The sequence below is a fragment of the Moschus berezovskii genome, chromosome 23 (genome assembly GCF_049115385.1).
Source record: "Moschus berezovskii isolate FMDL1 chromosome 23, NW_MosBer_1.0, whole genome shotgun sequence".
Lineage (NCBI taxonomy): Eukaryota > Metazoa > Chordata > Mammalia > Artiodactyla > Moschidae > Moschus > Moschus berezovskii.
This window is the reverse complement of record NC_142482.1, coordinates 58,333,248-58,349,837: the sequence shown is the minus strand read 5'-3', so window position 1 is coordinate 58,349,837 and position 16,590 is coordinate 58,333,248. Positions and strand designations below refer to the sequence as shown.

The window sequence follows — 16,590 nt, the reverse complement described above, 5'->3', positions numbered from 1 at the left end:
ACCTGCCAATGCGGGAGACCCGGGTTCAGTCCATGGTTGGGAAGATCCCCTGGAGATGGAAAGGGCAACCCACTCCAGTATTCTTACCTGGGAAATCCCATGCACAGGGGAGTCTCTCGGGCTACGGTCCATGGGGTCACAAATGCAACTACACAACAATGAATTACAGTATACTCAACACTCTTGCCTATGAACTCTCATGACTCAGGAGGGGTAGGGCTCTTAAAAAGGGAGACCTTTACCGACAGCCAGGGGCTGCATGTTAAGGCTTTTCCGCACACATTGTCTCCATGAATCCTCAAAGTTTAGAGTCATCTTTATTTTTACATTTTATCTTTATATTCACATATTAAGAAAATGTGGTTACCTGATTTTTGCTTCAGGTCACGCATGCAGCTAGTATGTGATCAAAGCAGCATGGAGCCAAAAGGACGTGAAGGACATTTCCCAAGTCTCTGCTCTTTGCACTTGAACTTTGAGTTGTATTCTACTGAGACTCAGCGGGGGCACCAAAATATTACATCACAATAAAGTGCTCAAAGACTCCGCTTTTCCTACAGTTTGTAAATGTAAGTTCTTGAGCTCTCAATCACTGATTATTTATTGACTCAGCTGCTGCTGCTGCTGAGTCACTTCAGTCGTGTCCAACTCTGTGCAACCCCATAGACGGAAGCCCACCAGGCCCCCGCTTCCCTGGGATTCTCCAGGCAAGAACACTGGAGTGGGTTGCCATTTCCTTCTCCAATGTGTGAAAGTGAAAAGTGAAAGTGAAGTCGCTCAGTCGTGTCCGACCCTTAGCGACCCCACGGACTGCAGCCTACCAGGCTTCTCCATCCATGGGATTTTCTAGGCAAGAGTACTGGAGGGGCTTGCCATTGCTTATAAATTATATCGGTTTGTTAATAAAGTGTGAGTTTTTGTTCTTTAGGGCATTGAGGCAGCCTTTCTATGTTGGTTTTTATTAATAGTTCAGAAAAACCTAGTAGTTACAGAGTCCAAAATTAGGGGATGGTGGGAATTTCCCGTCCCTTTTTAGCTGCTGCACATTCCAATACGCCCAAGGCCAACAAAAGAACCATTAACTTGAGGGAACGTATTCTATCCCATTTCCCTCTTCTATCCCATTTCCCTCTCCGGCAGAGCAGCAGTTGGTTTCACTTCAATGAATACTGACTACAGGAAAGAAAGAAACAAGAAAGATTTTTCTCAACCACCTTTACTGGCTCACATAAAGATGGAAAGACAAATCCATCTGTCTTCCCTTTGTCTCCTTGGTGACAATTTACTCTAGCTGTTAATAAACAGACTACTAGAAATATGCAGAAGGGGAAAATGAATTTTACAAGATGAAAGAGGTCAATAAACAGTCAAATATGTCAATCACTGGAAGGACTTTTCTTTTTTTAAAGATTAAACCACTGATTTGCAACTTTTATTAACAGAAATTTCATCTGTATCTATAAAAACCAAGATAATTGATAACTTGATTTCAACTCAAGTTTTGACAGCAGTTGAAGTTTTACATTAAAAAAAGCTGCAAAATGTCAACTAAAAAAACAGACAAAATGCTGGGACATGAGTTTGTACTTAAATTCTACCAACTTCAACAAATAGAGAATGGGTGCATATCAGTTCACATCAGTCCTCTGGTTCGAAACACACTTCCCACTGGACATGGTTATTCCCTCTTCTGGGCGGGGCGCGGGCGGCTTCTACTGGGAATTAGTATATAGTCTGTTCTTGATGAAGACAACACTAGACAAATGCTGCCTAATCCCTGGACAGTGCTGAATGTGACAAAACCAGCGTGACACGTTAAGATATTTCTCCTTCTCTTGAACTGTCAGGTCAACCTAAGTAGAGATGAAAAACACACACAGCACAGACATTACATAAGTGCAAATATTAATATCACTCGAGTGGGAGACAGAAACTAGGGGGGGCACCCCCGGTGATCAAAGCCAACATATTCAGATAGGAGTGAACCATCTCAGCCACTTGGATGAGCTCTCCATTTGTTTAAGGCTTTCATGTTGCCGTCAAGACCAGACGTGCTTCTGAGTGAAATCTCAAGTTCTCAACAAACGAAAAGTCTACATTAAGTCAGGATCTGGAAGACCAGAGGGTTTTTTTTTTTTTAATTTTATTGAAAAGGAAGAGAATAGCTTCTGAGAGACTAAGATATGGTTCTTTCTCCAGTATTTTTCGCAAACCTAAAATAAGGACGGTTTATTGGCATGTAACATACTTAACAAGGGAATACAAGGTAAAGTCACAAACATACATATTTACAAATATACATACACACACATTTCTGGATGGCTGCTGTATATCAATGAGCAGACAACTGCTGATTTCTAGTAAACTCTGGAGAAATACACAATGACTCTTTTACTGTTAAGTAATTATCGCTTAACAGAAGGAGGAAGGGCCATTCCCAGGGTGTGTGCCTCCAATGAACAACAGGCATTCTGAATTCTCTTTGCAGTAAAGCTGAACTTGACCTTTAGCGGATGGAGCAGCTCACAGAACTGACTGTCCTGCTACAAGGAGGCCCAGAGACTTGGTTAGGGAAAGATGCAATCAACGCGGTGAGTCAGACCCCCAATCACTTCACTGGGCTCAGACCCCAGTGCAGGTGACTGGAAGCCTTTTCTCTGAGCCAAATTTTGGATTGGAATCATGAAGAGGTGTCAGGCAAGAAGAGGCCAGCAGGCCAGCCACGGACCAGGTAAGACTAGTGTAGTTCCTCCTCCTATTGTTAGTTCATTTATTTAACATATGGCAAGTCTCCATGAAACTGACTAGGAATGTTCACAAACACACACAATCTCAGTCACCCTCCAGACCGCAAATCCATTAGCCACCTGCTTGTTGTGTATACTTGTGTCCACAGGCAGATACTCTCCTAAGGCACCAGTTCAGCAACACTGAAGGACAAATCACTCTGGTAGTTGATAATTATTACAGAATAGAAAATATTATAAAGGGTAGACAGGTAGCATTTTCTCAACAAATGTTTAATTGAACGTGTAATTCCTTTCCTGTTTACTACCAGGCAATTTAAACAGAAAAGCGATTGAAGCCATCCGGCCTTCCTTTCTGCCTTCACGACATGAGGATACGATTGCACTACTATCTGATCTGTTAGCATCTCTTTGATGTCAAACGTCTACCTCTGTTGGGCCAGTTTACTAGCAGTGAGCCTCACTGCTGCTGCTCCATAGTTTCACTTTCCAGTTTAAATCCTACATGCAAAGTGCTGTTCGCTGCTGTTCTGCTGATAGGTCTAGTCCTCTCCGACTCTTTTGTGACTCCATGGCCCGTATGTAGCCCGCCAGGCTCCTCTGTCCGTGGGACTTCCCAGGCAAGAACACTGGAGTGGATGGCCATTCCCTTCTCCAGGGGATCTTTCCAACCCAGGGACTGAACCTGGGTCTTCTGCATTACAGGCACATTATTTACTGTCTGAGCCACCAGGGAAGCCCACTTTCACACTCATACATATGTTATATACATAAATAAAATTCAAAACCAATTTCAACAAACCTCTTTACTGACTGATAGCTAAAGCAAACAGCAGTAACAAGTAGTACTCCAACTCGATCTTATGTCAGCTGTTGATACCTATGTTGAGTCCAATTTGACTGCTTACAATCTAATTTTAGAACTCTCTCATTTTAAAAAGCCTTTACTCAGCTGTTTTGTGAGATGTTCTTGCTCAGAATGAATTAAAATGCACAAAGAAAGCATTTCCAAACAGTAACGCTTGTTTGATCTAGGTTCAAGTTGGGCTGCAGTGGGGAGGGCGGGGTCTGTTTTAAAACCTACACTTCACAACAGCCTGGGCTGTCAGAGACTGGTGAACGCTGCCACTAGGCCTGTTCCTGAAGATGACAGCAGCAACCCACAACAGCAGCCGGCAGAATCAGGACTGCACAACTTGAAAACTGCAAATTTTCCAGCCTCCAGTGTCAGGAATACAACAGACCCACAGCATAAAATAATTTTCATTCCAAGAGCTTCTAAAGTTTCTTCTAACATTTCCTAATTGATTCTTTTAATTATATGATCTAAGTTAGAGAATGTAAATTTGTTCACTTTCCCTCAGGACATTTTGCTAGAATACAACCTGTTTCCAGGAAGATCATGTTACACTTAACCTTTTGGTTTTATTACCACCACTACTCTTTTGCAAAACATACTGTAAACAGAGAAACAAACAGAAGACTTGACTCTCACCAAACTTACATTTTTTTAGAACTCTTGGGATGGGATCCCCACCGGCTATGTTACTTATAGCTGGTTTTCCACCATCCTTTTCCAGCTGAAATTTTTCTTTGCCCTTTTTTTTTTTTTTAATAATGGGAAACACAATGCGATTGTTCTAGTTAACACTTCCTGCTTCTTACTGGTCTGCATGCCAGTGTGTCTGCAGTGATGTTCAGCCTTTCTAGTGAACCATTCCTTCTTATTTACACTGGCGCTCTTTAACCAGTTTGAACTGTAAGGCCAAACAGATAATATCCTTAGTCACTAATTTTCCATGAAGACATGTGAGAAACACTCTGAGTGACCCTTTCCCAATCAGAGGAAATGCTGGTCTGTGAGCCTTCCAGCAGACTCCACGCTGCCTCTGGGACACTCTTTACAGCTGGCATGCCTAGATTGTTCGGTAGCTATTTCTTTTTAACTTCTCCTTTCTTTCTAAAAGAATGATATCTCTACTGGTATTCCAAATTCCAAAACAAATGCATTTCAATTGATAACAATCTTATGGTTGAGCAGCACGTAATGTTACAAAGGATTTTAATAATCTGGAGTAACAGCCTGTTCATGGGGGCTGCTGTGCACTGGTGAAATCACGTCAAGAGAGCAACGAGTCACTGCGCTAATCACGAACGGCCACAGTAACTGGCAGTGCAGCAAAGGAAGAACAGCGTAACGCTCCTCAGAGGGAGTGAAGAGACCAGGTCGCAAAAGGGACTCGGCCACAGCTAAAAGTGGGCCCACGCCGAGACAGAACCCAGCGGGATCATCTGATGACTTGAAGGTTCCCTGCTTCATACACGGTGCTGAGTGTGCTGATTACATACTAAGTATTTAATAATGTGAACAAGGAAATGAAGGAACATATGAGGGTAAAAATAAATACACAGCCAAGAAAAACAAGAAGCTCTGGGATGAACTTGAGCATGGAGCTATCTGAACCTCCCATCGACCCTGCCTGAAATTAATACCTAGAAATCACTTTCTTCTCACCTGGGTACGTTTACACCCAACTCAGCAGGGTGTCATTCAACACCACAGGGCAAAACGGTCACAGCACAGGCTCCGTCTGTGAGGCCTGCTCCTTGAGAATGCACCGACGTAACCTGCCTGCGTGTGCAGCAGAGTGGAGGCTTCAGCTGTGGACTCATTTGATGAACCCAAAGGGATGGTGAAGTGATTTACATATTATTCCACTCAATTTTGTTTCAGAAAAAATGAACATGAGATCCTTAATCATAATATTGCAATCATACAAAGAGGATATACATCTCAAAATAGAGATATTTATAAATAGGCAGGGATCAGTGAATACTGTCAATGGAAGACTAGGTTTTGGGGTTTCTTTGAAGCCTTATTTCGTTTACTTATTTTTGGCTGAGCCACATGGCTTGTGGCATCTCAGTTTCCCCGACCAGGGACTGAACCCAGGCCACAGGAGTGAGAGCCCAGAATCGTAACTATTAGGCCACCAGGGAACTCCCAGAAGCCTCGTATTGAATGAAACACTTCCAACCTGCTTAAGAACCACAGGCCCTTGTGGGAACCTAGAATCACCTGGCAGCTGGTACATTAGGGAATTAGGACCTTGTTCACTCTGCTGGCAAAGATTTTCACACAAGCTCCCTCCTGAGTATTTCCTTTCCCTACTGCATGACCTGTATAAGCCAGAGTGAGAAGAATGTAAAATAAGCACTGGTTTGCAAAAGTCACACTTCCTTATAGTCTTTTATTTTTTTAATTAGAGGGGAGAAATGCTCATCTTCTTAATAACAGCTTGTGTGTGATTTCTCTGAAACAGCTCAGCACGGAGACAGGACTGAACGTGTGTATTTGGACTAACCAAGAGCTGAGGATTCAAGTTACACATCCAGCGATCTAGGCTGGATGGGGAAGAAAGTACACAGGCTTCAGAAAAGGGTAGAAACTGGGTTACTTTACGTAACGATGGGACCAGGGGGTAGGACTGGAGGTCGCACAGAAGATGGGGTACTAAAAGCAGGAGTGGACAGGTGATGGCGGGGTCCAGGTGAGGATGACAACCAAGGCCAAAGGGTGCCAAGAGAAGCAGCCACAAAGAAAAGCAAGAAGAACTGGAACGAAGCCAAGCATGTCAAGGAACAGGAAGCTCCTCTGTGTGATGGATCCACAGAAGGAAGGATCCATAAGGTACCTTATATAAAAATAATCCCTTTCATTTGATAAAGTGAAAATGCAAATTTGATTTAGATTCAAGACAAATGAGAAAAAGGCATTCTGAACACTGCAGACAGAAAGAGCCAATAACTATTTGAATACTCACAATAAAGCGATGAAGCCCATAATATAATAGGATATCTGCTAATGTGAAGTTATATCCTGTCAGGTAGACTTTATCTTCAAGATATGAATTAAGATCCTAGAAAAACAAGTAACAAAATATTAATTTAAAAAACAATAACAGTAAACTTAATTATACATTTGATTTGAAACATTTAGAAAGCTATTAGAAAACAAAACACTGACATTTACTAAATTCGATCTTTGACAATAACAGAAATTTATTTGAAATCACAAATCATACATCAACTCATTTTAAAAAACAGGATAATTATTATTCATCTCATTTTATTTTAAAGAAATAAGAAAATACTAGAAAATGATATTCACAGTGCCATCTATGGTAATTTCAAAGACTCCAGCTGTTTCTTTGGGGAGATTTTCTTTGCAAATCATGCTCATGTTAATTTATTTTCTCCACTGAAATATAAAAAGCTCCTCAACAATTCCTACGTCTTAAGAGAATTATAATGTATTACTTTGTTAGATTTTTTATATATGTATATTTTTAACTTCTTAATTGAGAATAAATACATGTAGCACATTAAAATTAATCAAATTTTTATTTACCACCACAACCATTTGTAGGTGCATAATTCACTTAATGTTAAGGGTATCCACACTGTGGTGCAATCAACGTTCAGAACTTTTTCATCTCAGAAAACTACCGGTCTGGACTTTTTAAAACAACTTCCCCTTTCTCTCATCCCCAAGGCCCTGGCAGTCACTCTTCTGCTTTCTATTTCTATGAACTCTATTCACAGAATGTCGTATATGCTGTATATAAGCAGAATCATGCACTGTTATCTGTCTTTTTGTGACTGGCTTATTTCACTTAGCATAATATTCTTAAGGTTTATCCATGATGCAGCCTGTGCCAGCATTCCCTTCTTTATTAAGGCTGATTAACGTTCCCATGTAATCATTCTAGAAAAACTTCTTAAGCTGCAGAGAGAGCAGTCTGTTTTCATTCTCTAATCATATGCCACATGCTTGGCACCCAGTGGTTCAGTAATCAGTAAATGTTAGCTGAATTGAATCTGAACTCTTTGAATTTGTCCAAGCCTTCATTTAAAGACAGTAATTTTCAAAACTGAATATGAATATGGGATTGTAAGGGGTGGTACAGATGATGACATAAAGAAACATGTTCATAGACAAGGAAACAAATGCATAAGCATCAAAATAAAACTGGGCAGAGAAGGTAAAACACAATGGTATATACAGGCTATCACTTAAATTCCCTAGCAATCTGTGGGACGGAAATATTTTTTCCTCCAAATGTCTTCATATCAAACAAGTTTGATACAGCATAAGAATAAAATAAATATATCTACAATTAATTTTAAGAACCATCTCTAAAAGAATCTGAAATAATCATTTAACACCGCTTTGTATAGTATATATATTCTTAAAATATTCCAAATCTAAGTTTTAGTTAGGGCTTCCCTGGTGGCTCAGTTGGTAAAGAATCCATCAGCAATGCAGAAGACCTGGGTTCGATCCCTGGGTTGGGAAGATCCCCTGGAAGAAGGCATGGCAACCCACTTCAGTGTTCTTACCCAGAGAATCCCAAGCACAGAGGAGCCAAGCCTGGCGGGCTCCAGTCCATAGGGTCTCAAAAGTCACAATGACACAACTAAGCGACCAAGCACAGCACAGCATGTGTTTGTTATAAAGACTCTTTTAAGATTATACTCTTTACTTATAAAACCTTTAAAATGGAGTTTCAAAAACTATGAAGAGGTAATATTTTTCTGATTAGTGATATAAACCAAAATGTTCAGAAATTAAATTATGATTTTTCAGAAATTCTGAAATTTAAAACACAGAATTTCATACTCAAAATATTCAAGGAAAAGAACTAAAGACTGATGTTCATTATATATATATATATTTTAAACAAGTATTTCTGATATCACTGCCAAACTGGCATCAGAGTTCTATCTGATTTTTCTGTTTAACTATTATTAAACTTACTCCAGTATTCTGGCCTAGGGAATTCCATGGACTGTATAGTTCATGGGGTCGCAAGGAGTCAGACACGACTGAGGGACTTTCACTTCTTCACTTCACTTCATTGATATTCTCTATTTGGTTAGATATTGCTCTCAAAGGGCTGCCAAATAGATTAATAGTGACGATTCTTTGGGAAGATCCCCTGGAGAAGGGAAAGATTACCCACTCCATTATCCTGGCCTGGAGAATTCCATGGACTGTACAGTCCATAAGGTCGCAAACTTTTGGACACAACTGAGAGACTTTTACACATCCTTCATCTGGATCCAAATGTTAGTGTATCCTAACACCTGCTTTTTTTTAAAAAAAATAATTTTATTTATTTTTGGCTGTGCTGTGAGGGCTCTTCTCTAGTTACAGAGAGTGGGGGCTACTCTCTGGGTGTGGCGCATGGGCTCTAGGGCATGCAGTCTGCAGTAGTTGCGGCATGTGGGCTCAGGAGCATGGGCTTAGCTGCTGCTCAGCATGAGCGATCTTCCTGGGCGTGCTTAGTCATGTCCGACTGTTTGCGACCCTGTGGACTGTAGCCCACCAAGCTCCTCTGTCCATGGAATTTTCCAGGCAACAATACTGGAGTGGATTTCCATTTCCTACTCCAGGGATCTACCTGGACCAGGGATCCAACCTGTTTCTCCTGCAACAGCAGGTGGATTCTTCACCACTGAGCCACGGAGGAAGCCCAATGCCTGTTTTTAATTACATATTACCTTAGCTCTGAGCCACTGTGGTTTTAACTTTAGCAAATAAATTAAATCCTTTTACAATATCCTTATAGCAAGATTTTTTTAAAGAAGTAATAACAACAGAAACAGCCGAGTATAAAAATAGGCAAAGAAGATATGTAAGCAAATTTTTTTAAAAAAATGATGAAAATGCTCGTGTTATGAAAAAAATGCCACAGCATTAATAATATCACACACACAAAAACAGCAAAGTAAACAAAGAGATCACTTTTTGGCTTTGTCATGAAATTGGGGTGGTATAGGAGGAAAAGGGGTAACATCTATGTCAGCAGGGGTTTTGTGGAAGAGGCCACGGCTATCATATACTGCCAAACTACAATAAAACACTTTCCTGGAAGGCAAATGAGCAACATAGCCTTAGAAATGTATATAACTTTGGTCCAACAATTTCCCTTGCAGGAGTTTAGCCTAAGGAATGCATTAAAATATTTAGCCACAGTCTGGTAATTACATGGGGACAGACTAAATGCTGGCACAACTATATGACAGAATACTAAGAGGGTCATCAGAGATAATATAAGTGAATATTTATGGACTTGAAAGGGCTTCCCTGGTAGCAGAGTGGTAAAGAACCCACTTGCCAATGCAGGAGACATGGGTTCAATCCCTGATCTGGGAAGATCCCACATGCCTTGGAGCAACTGAGCCCGTGCACCACCCCAATTGAGCTTGTGCTCTAGAGCCTGGAAGCCGCAACTACTGAGTCCCCAGGCCCGTGCTCCATAACAAGAGAAATGACTGCAACGAGAAGCCTCACGAAAACGAGAGCGACGCTCACGCTCGATGCAACCAGAGAAAGCCGGTGCAGCAACGAATACCCAGCCCAGCCATAAAAAAGTAAATAATGGCACTAAAACAACAGCAAACAAACAAAAACGCTTAAAAAGAGGACAGCTGATCGTGACAGACCCATAAAGGAAAAAGACCTGGAGTTTATTTTCTGCCAGTTCTGTTGCTGGTATCTGTCAGGAACAGAATTTAAACCGTTTCCCCCAGAATGATAAATGAAAAGCTTTCAGTACTAGGAATTCTTCTCGTACAACTTACATTACCAATTTATAATTGGCATAAAATTAGGAAACAGAAAGGATTCCTACAATGATGTGGTTGTCTGGGTGATGTCTAAGGGTCTTTGAAATTTTAAGCTTTAAAAAAAAGAAAAAATGCTTTATTTTTATATAGGTAACAAAAATAATTTTATTTAGAAACTTTCATTCTTGGTGACTCTAGAGCCATATTTGGTTTATATTTTATATCAATAGCTTCTTGAATTCTAATTTGATTTCTTTAGAAAGAAAATACAAATTCTGCTGGGAAGGATTGGGGGCATGAGGAGAAGGGGACGACAGAGAATGAGATGACTGGATGGCATCACCGACTCGATGGACATGAGTTTGAGTGAACTCTGGGAGTTGGTGATGGACAGGGAGGCCTGGCGTGCTGTGATTCATGGGGTCACAAAGAGTCGGACATGACTGAGCGACTGAACTGAACTGAACTGAAGGCATTACGTGTCAAGGGAGGGAAACGGGAATTCTCACATGAATCGGACAGGCTTCTCTCAAACTACAACCCTGTCAAACTCTGATTCCTTCTTTCCTTTAAGGAAATACTTTGCTGCTTAGAGAATCAGAACTGCTGACTGGGGGAAATAAGTATCAAGCAATCATATAAAAGAAAAAAATCATAAAAACCTATAATTATTGACTGTGATGAGTGCTACAAAGGAAAAGCACAGGATGTTAGTAAAGAAAAGCATTTAAACAAGAAAGTGCATCTGTGAGAGAGAGGTAGTAGCCAAGGATGTGACTGAGGAAGGGTATCTGAGCTGAGGTCGGAGCTGAGGGGTGCGCAGAGTCTGTTCCAGGGAAAGGCAGTATCAGGGACAAAGTATCTCAAGGCAGAGGAAACAGTAAAGAGACCAACAGCTTCAGTTACCGCATCTCAGGGAAAACAGGTCCCGGCTATTACCAGTTCATGCACATCACCCGTAAAAAGAAATCTCGCCGCACCTTCAGGACAGTGTGGATGCCGTCTTTACTGGAGTGTCCGTCCACTCGAGTTACCCTGTACTCTAACCACTGCTGAACCACGGCTTTCTCCTCCGCCGTGCTCCCCAGCAAATATTCCTTGTTGGCCTGCTTGACTAGGTGAGCTGCTATGGTAGTCAGTCCCGTTAGACTTGGACCATTGTTTGTCTGAAGAACTGGAATCTTAAACAGAAAAAAAAAAAAAGAAATCTTAAAATACCATCACAACGGATAAGTTCTAAATCCTAAACTTTTTTTTTAAATACTCTTAAGATATTAAATAGGCTTCTCTGGTGGCTCAGTGGTAAAGAATCCACCTGACAATGCAGGAGACACAGGTTTGATCCCTAGGTCTAGAAGATTCCCTGAAGAAGGAAATAGCAACCCACTCCAGTTTTCTTGCCTGGAAAATCCCATGAGCAGAGAAGTCTGGTGGGCTAGAGTCCCACGGGGTCCCAAAGAGTTGGACTCAACTGAGCAAGTAAGCAAGCAAGCACGAAGATATTAAACTATATACAAATCAAAGTCAGGAAAGTAACAGTTATATTAATTTACATTTGATAAGAGTTGCTTGATGTCATGAAACTGGTAGTAACATTGCAAAAATGAGTAATGATATTTCTACCTAATTTATAACTACACATGTACAAAAGTAGAAAATGGAAATCCTAATAATACCACATTAATTTTGATCAAGATTACCCACACCCTATTTAGCAAGGTGAACGAATATGCTTAAATAAACCCAGCTTTGTAATAACAAAAACAAGAAACAGTTGTAGTGAACACTGAATTCATGTTGATACAGGGAGAACCACCAAATGAGTTGTAGCCTGGTTTAAGAGACATGCTATGATAAAATTAGTTATCTCATTAACCAATTAGTTAACTCATTATATGGTATGAACTGTGATGGTGATTTTGCTGCCATGGATTGTATATTCATCAATTCTGGGGTAACTCTGAATGAATACACTGATAATAAAAGTCTATAATAAAGTCAGGGCTTCAGGTAATCATCTGAAAAACAATTCTACTTTTTAATGTTTTCCTGATTATAACAGCAATACAAAGGATCAGATTATAAGAAACTGCTAATTAATTTAAAAGTTTTTGATGCACAGCTAGGCAAAGTATTTTGAGAAATTTAAAAGAAAATGGAAAGTATCACCAATAGGGAGACTAAACAATTATAAAGAACAAGTAAACAATCTAAACTCCAGGAAACCGCAAGAGAACATTTTCAGAAGACAGCTGCTCTTTCCTGCTCTTTTCAGTCTCCTGAACTCAGAAAGTGACTTACTCTATGCAGGGCCCTTTCACACTCAAACCTGGGTCAACAAGACCATGTGAAGTATATGGGAAGATTAACATTTTATGGATACAGATTCAAAGGTCACCTCTGAAAAAATAAAGGAAGTAACCAGAGGTGGTCTCAGCTTTCCACTTCCTCACCAGCTATTTCCATTCACTGCCTAGCTCCCCGAACTCTCACTTCTGCCTTTACCCTCAAGTGACACCATCACTTCCAAGATCACCAATAATAAAACAGTAAACATGAAACTCGCTCAGGGTGCTGCCAGCGCTCCACTGCCTGGCTGTGACTGTGTGCCCTTTATGGTGGTGGCTGAGTCACTAAGTCGTGTCTGACTCTTGCGACCCCGTGGACTGTAGCCCGCCAGGCTCCTCTGTCCATGGGATTCTCCAGGCAAGAATGCTGGAGTGGGTTGTCATCTCCCTCTCCAGCACTTGATGGTAGGTCCAGGGAGAGAGGGAGGTAGGGAGGGAAGAAAGAGGAAAAGAGAGAAAGAGGAAGAGGCCGGGAGGGAGGGAGGGAGGAAGGAAGGAACAGAGAGGAGAGAAAGAGGAAAGAAAGGAACTCACAACTGCTGAGCGTGGGAGGGAAAGGACAATTCTAAAGAGAGCTACTTGTAAAAATAAGTCATCCACAACCCCACCACAGGAAGTCAAAAAAGTCCCGGTTACTTTCTCATCCAATCGTTACACCTTCTGAGACGCAGTGAGGGAAGTGAAGTCGCTCAGTTGTGTCCGACCCTTAGCGACACCACGGACTGCAGCCTACCAGGCTTCTCTGTCCATGGGATTCTCCAGGCAAGAATACTGGAGTGGGTTACCATTTCCTTCTCCAGGGCGTAAGAGGCAAGCAATTTCATCCTCAGTTCACAGATGCAGAACCAAGGTCACCAGGTTTGTGACGGGTGAGTCGGGGTTTCAATAAAGTACAACTGGCTGGAAAGTTCATTTTCTTTCGTTCACAGTCTAAGCAGACAAACCTTACACAGTTGCAGTCATGGGACACGCACTATTTCACATTCATCTTAAGCTTCCATGATCTTGAAAGCAATCACTTTCAATGGCTACATAAATAATATCTCAGTGTGCTGATGTACTATAATTTAACAATGGTTCTCCCAGAGTGGCATTTCGGGATTGTTTTCAAATTTTAATTATTATTGATATTATTGCAGAGAATGCCTTACTGCTGGCTAATTGCTGTCAGTTGTCTTCCCCAAAAAATGAATGAATCTTATCATAGGTCATCATCCCTTTCCCCAAACACATCAATAGAAACCTTCAGTAGCTGCCCTCTGCTTGAAAAAAAGAAAAAAGTTTAAATTAAAATAAGAAACCATACCTTGAACTCCACAACCCTCACAACTGGGACTCCAACTATAATTCTGGGTTTACCTTATATTGCATCATCCATCATGCTGCTCTACTTGTTACCTCAAATTACCCAATCTTACATAATTTATTAGTTTTATACACTTTCAGTTCAGTTCAGTTCTGTCGCTCAGTCGTGTCTGACTCTTACACACTTTAAGCACCAACTTTCCATGAAGTTTCCAAACTCATTTTTAATAGAATTAACTTTCTGTTTCACACTCATCAACAGCGCTTTCCTCCAATTAGTGACTATTCTGTTCAGCTTAAAAAGAGCCCACATGACTCTTCTCATGCTGGATGGTAATCTCCCTGAAGGCAGGACTCATGTTTGACAAACGTGTGGGGGGAAAAAAAAAACCAAAGGAGAGGGAAGCAGCAGCAGGAGAAGGAAGCAGCAGCAGGAGAAGAATCAGCTGGAGGCCGGAGAAAAAGGAAAAAGCAGGTCTCTCTGGCTCCAGTCAGTGGGCGGTCCTCTGCAAGTCACACATCTTTTCGTGTGTGTGTCTGTGTGTGTGTTCAGCTGTGTCCAACTCTGTGTGTGTGTGTATTCAGCTATGTCCGACCCTGTGTGAGTGTGTTCAGCTGTGTGTGATTCTCTGCAATCCCATGGACCGTAGCCTGCCAGGCTTTTCTGTTCACAGATTTTTCCAGGCAAGAAATAGGTTGCCATTTCCTATCACAGGGGATCTTCCTAACCCAGGGATCCAACCCGAGTCTCCTGCATTAGCAGGCGGGTTCTTTACCACTGAGTCACCTGGGAAACCCTTTCTAGACTTCAGTCTAACTTGTAAAAACTATAACACGACGGCTTTGGAGATGAAGCAGTCTTCGGTTCTTCCGAAGAAGTCAGAAAGAAAAAAAAAAAGTTCTTCTAGAAAAAAATCTCCAAGTGGCAAAAACCTTATATAATCCAAAGTTGTTTCCGTACAGTCCTCTCCTCTAACAGTCCTCCGCAACCACTTAGCTTTATAAAACACAGAAGCCCTTCGAAGCCCTTAGAAATCTGAGTTCCTATGCCTCACTAGGTCACCTCAGACTGCGGAACTTCCTCCCAGATCTCAGCACGCTGCACAAGGAACCTGACCAGACCTTAGAACAGGATTCCACGAAGGGACCGTGCGGCCGTCCACGCCGCAATGCAGCACTTTTCAGTATTGTAACCGCAACAGCTGCAATGTGAGTCCACTCAGCTGAAAACCAAGCCTCCGGAGGGGACGGGAGGGGCACGGCCGCCTCGACCACCGCCGGACCCCCCGGCCTGGCACGGCGGACTCCGCAGTCCGTTTGCTCTCTGAGGTCGATGCGGAATTTGAATGAAAGGTTCAGTTCAGTTCAGTCGCTCAGTCGTGTCCGACTCTCCGCGACCCCATGAACCACAGCACGCCAGGCCTCCCTGTCCATCACCAACTCCCGGAGTTCACTCAAACTCGTGTCCACAGACCGTTTACAATAAATGCTGTCACTGAACGCACTCGCGGGGCCTCCCGCCTGCTCTCCCTGCGGGCTCTCTGAGGACCCGCTCGCTTCCCCAGGGCGCGATGATGACAGTGTGGCAGGAGGAAATGTTCGCGGCGAGCGGAGCAGGTTCCTCCCGCTGCCTCAACTCCCTCCGGGAGCCAGGGCCGCTGAAGACCGGGAGCGCAGACACGTGAGAAGCCGGGCGGCATCCCCGCTCCGCCGCCTCCCCCGCCCGGCCCCAGCCGGCCGCGCGCCCGCCCCCCTCTCCCGCTCCGCGCCGCCTCCGCTTCTCACCTGGCGCTCGCCCTGAGCGCTGTACTTGTTCCCTTTACTCAGCCCCAGAGACTTCTCCAGCAGCGTCAGCTCCGCGGCCGCCGCCATCTTCCGGCAGAGCTCCCGGCAAGGGGCGGGACCGAGTCAGCAAGGATCTCCTGCATTGGCTGAGAGGGACGGCCCGCTCCCTCAAGCGTCACCGCCTATTGGCTGAACGCAGGGGGGCGTGTCAACACGCAGGAGACGGGGTTAATGAGGGCGGGGCCGAAGGCGGGGTGTGTGACAGGTGGAGAGAGGCTGGCCAGCCTCAGAGATGCAGCCGGGGTAGCAGCAGAATTCTGAATTTAAAGATTATTCAGAGAGCGCTGGGTATGTTAGTGTCCAGTAATTTGCGTAGCCCAATTAAGTCAGCCTTTACTTGTTTTAATGATCTTTACTTACAATACCTCTAAGATATAATAGTGATGCAATTTATGTATATATTTTATGTGGGCTTCCTTCGTGGCTCGGAGGTTAACGCATCTGCCCGCAATGCGGGAGACCCGGGTTCGATCCCTGGGTCTGGAAGATCCCCTGGAGAAGGAAATGGCAACCCACTCCAGTATCTTGCCTGGAGAATCCCATGGATAGAGGAGACTGGTGGGCTACAGTCCACGGGGTCGCAAAGAGTCGGACACGACTGAGCGACTTCACTCACTCACTCACTCATATATTTATGTGTATGATGTATATTTATGGTTTCCAGATGGCCCGAGTGGTAAAGAATCCACCTGCCAATGAAGGAGATGCAA

General features: G+C 42.8%; 1 protein-coding gene across 2 annotated transcripts; it reads right to left on the bottom strand.

The window, feature by feature from the left end:
- Window positions 1-1,198: 1,198 nt before the first annotated feature.
- On the bottom strand, window positions 1,199-15,939 carry EEF1E1 (eukaryotic translation elongation factor 1 epsilon 1). Of its 2 annotated transcripts, none has more exons than XM_088831442.1 (4): window positions 15,821-15,939; window positions 11,363-11,563; window positions 6,572-6,667; window positions 1,199-1,853 (listed from the first exon to the last, which is right to left on the bottom strand). In XM_088831442.1, exons 1-4 carry the CDS (start codon window positions 15,905-15,907, stop codon window positions 1,713-1,715), a joined length of 525 nt encoding a protein of 174 aa, XP_088687568.1. In that variant the 5' UTR covers window positions 15,908-15,939; the 3' UTR covers window positions 1,199-1,712. The 2 variants fall into 2 exon arrangements, with proteins under 2 accessions (XP_088687568.1, XP_088687569.1); XM_088831443.1 differs by lacking the exon at window positions 1,199-1,853 and adding an exon at window positions 5,979-6,152.
- Window positions 15,940-16,590: the final 651 nt, after the last annotated feature.